General features: G+C 31.4%; 1 protein-coding gene across 5 annotated transcripts in view; it reads left to right on the top strand.

Moving 5' to 3' along the window:
* RALGAPA1 (Ral GTPase activating protein, alpha subunit 1 (catalytic)) overlaps positions 1 to 2,580 on the top strand; it is a 391,173-nt gene that overhangs the window by 46,391 nt on the left and 342,202 nt on the right. For all 5 annotated transcript variants that reach the window (XM_006891556.1, XM_006891558.1, XM_006891557.1 and 2 more), the window contains exons 2-3: positions 991 to 1,101; positions 1,792 to 1,841. In XM_006891556.1, the coding sequence (XP_006891618.1) occupies positions 991 to 1,101; positions 1,792 to 1,841 (161 nt within the window). The remainder of the gene's footprint in view (positions 1 to 990; positions 1,102 to 1,791; positions 1,842 to 2,580) is intronic.

Genomic DNA, 2,580 nt, shown 5'->3' with positions numbered 1-2,580 from the left:
AACAACAACAACAACAACAACAACAACATGCTTATTCCAGACCATGATCTTTTCAGTCACTTCCTGTGCATCTGAAAGGTGGCAGTGATTAAGGATGAAAGAAGAATTGATGCCTTTTAAGTTGTGGTGTTAGAGAAGTGTATAAAATATCCCATGGACTGCTAAAAGAATTAACAGATAATGTCTTGGAGAATGTACAGGTAGAATGCTTTTTACAGGCAAAGATGATGAAACTTTGTCTTACATAGTTTGGGCATGTTGCGAGGAGGGGCTATTCCTTGGAAACAGACATCATGCATGGAAAGCTGGAGGGTCAGTGAAAGAGAGAAAGACCCGCAATGATAGTGACTGAAGCAGTGAGCTCAAGTTTATCAGAGATGATGAGGATGGCACCGGATAGGACACAGGATAGGGTCAGAGAGATCTGTTATTTTTAGGGTTGTTATGAATTGTACTCAACATCACCTGACAGCAATGACAATAACATCTTTGAGGCTTGTTAATACCATTATAATGCTTATTTTCAAAGTCTAACATTGTTGAATAAATATATTTCAGAGATCTCAAATTATTATTGTTAGAAACAGTACTTTTAAACTTTCTCCGGGAGAAGTTAAAATCAATATAGTTGTGAATTAAAAATGAAATTTAAATTATTTCTTTGGGGTGGTAATAAATTATTTTGAGTATGCCTATTAGACATTGTTTTCTTTTAGATAACAGAGATTATGATATCCTGAGTTGTGTACTTTTTGAAGTAAAATCCTGTTACAAACAAATAAATGAAAAAAACAAACAAACTACACTCAAAACCTATTGCAAGCTGAAGTGGCAATAACAAGGGTATAAATGTATAATTATATATTTAAAACCTTTAAATACAGTAGAATTTTACAAGTATTTGGGTTTTTTTAAAGAAACGTTTTCACTATAAACCTTTGGTAAGTTTAATGTAGTTATTAATGATTAAAATCTGTTCTTATTTTTCAGAGAACGCAGAGTCTGTTGACCTTAAACAATTTTTTGACCAACATTTTTCACATATATATTATGTGTTCTTTGAAAATTTTGTGACAATTGAAGCTAGTCTAAAGCAGAAAGGTACGATCCCATTTTTGTATAATCTATTTTTTCTTAAGTTGTCGTTGAATAATTGTCATAAGCATTAAATTTAAAAAGTGACTCTTGGATATTGGAATTTTAGTAATACTTTATTTTTTGGTCTATCAGCTTTTACACCTACCTCGTGGTATTAAGTCTAGTGTCATTTTTTGAAAGACAACTAATGAGTTACTTTGAGAACATTTAGGAAATTTGTTTATTTTCCTGATTAGACTTCCTTGTTCCTCATCTCTTTTTATCATAGAAATATGTACCTTGTTTGAGTAGTCATTTTGTATACAGCCAGTTTCAAATCACATGTGTTGTTTTATTTTTTCCCCTCCCAAAATTCATTATTCTCATCAGAATTTACACAACTGAACATGTGTACCATAACAGTTTCTACATATATAAGTGATATTACATTACAACCTTTCTCTCCTTTCTGGATTGTTTTCTCCCCATTAATAGCATGGTTTCTTTTAAACTGTAAATATTCAGAATCTTAAGTTTAATAGTTTATAACGAATAGAGAGGTTAGTATGATATTAATTGCATAATGAGCAGAGGATGTTTTAAGAATTTTACTAAAAATATTAAAAATAATTTTGTTCATTAATTATTTTAAGTTTATGGATTATTAACAATGAAGGCAAATATTTAAAATGTTCTCCTGTAAATATGTTTTAGGTCACAAATCTCAAAGAGAAGAATTAGATGCTATACTTTTTATTTTTGAGGTAAGTACTTATTACCCTAACTTTTTGTTTTAAAAAAGAATTTCTGGCTATCTATCTTATCTGTCTATCTTTATATATATGAATATGCTGCAATTATAGAGCAGTTGAGTGTGAAACTGAGTGTGAAACTGTTCTCTTCTCCAAGAATAAAATCTAACCTTTTTAGCTATCTTAAATATGTATAACTTAATTCGGTGGAGTTTCCCCCTCCCTTTTTGAGGCATAGAGGCATAAAGGATTTATGTGTGTTTGTGTGTGTGGTATGTGCATGCATATTATAACATAAACATGTGTGCATGCTTGTATACACTCTGGTGGCCGAGCCCATAGAGGGTTGTTAGGTAATTAAAAGGCTTGCATCCCCGGGGTTTGAATCTACCAGGAAGAAAGTAGGGCAGTCTCTTTTTCCTTCCTCCACCACCCATTTAGATTTATAGCCTTGGAAACTCAGATGGAGTATGTATAAACTCAAACAGCAGGGAGTTTAAGGTTTTTTGAAAGGATTTTTGAAATTAGAGAGAAAATGTGTTTTTATACATTGGCCACTACAAAATTAGTACTTATAAACAATAAATACCTCAATTTCATGGTATGGTTATGCAAGTGGAGAATTTTCTTTTTCATTCTAAAATATTCTTTCTTGAGATGGTAGATTCTGTCTAAGGGATTTATAATTTTTATTGTCTTTTATTGCAAACTGATACACAGTGATCTTAAAATGTTGTTGTTGTTATGTGCC

Source organism: Elephantulus edwardii, unplaced genomic scaffold, assembly GCF_000299155.1.
Source record: "Elephantulus edwardii isolate Elephantulus edwardi_28Jun2011 unplaced genomic scaffold, EleEdw1.0 scaffold00100, whole genome shotgun sequence".
Taxonomy (NCBI): domain Eukaryota; kingdom Metazoa; phylum Chordata; class Mammalia; order Macroscelidea; family Macroscelididae; genus Elephantulus; species Elephantulus edwardii.
The sequence above is the reverse complement of the archived record's forward strand: the minus strand, read 5'-3'. Positions and strand labels throughout refer to the sequence as shown.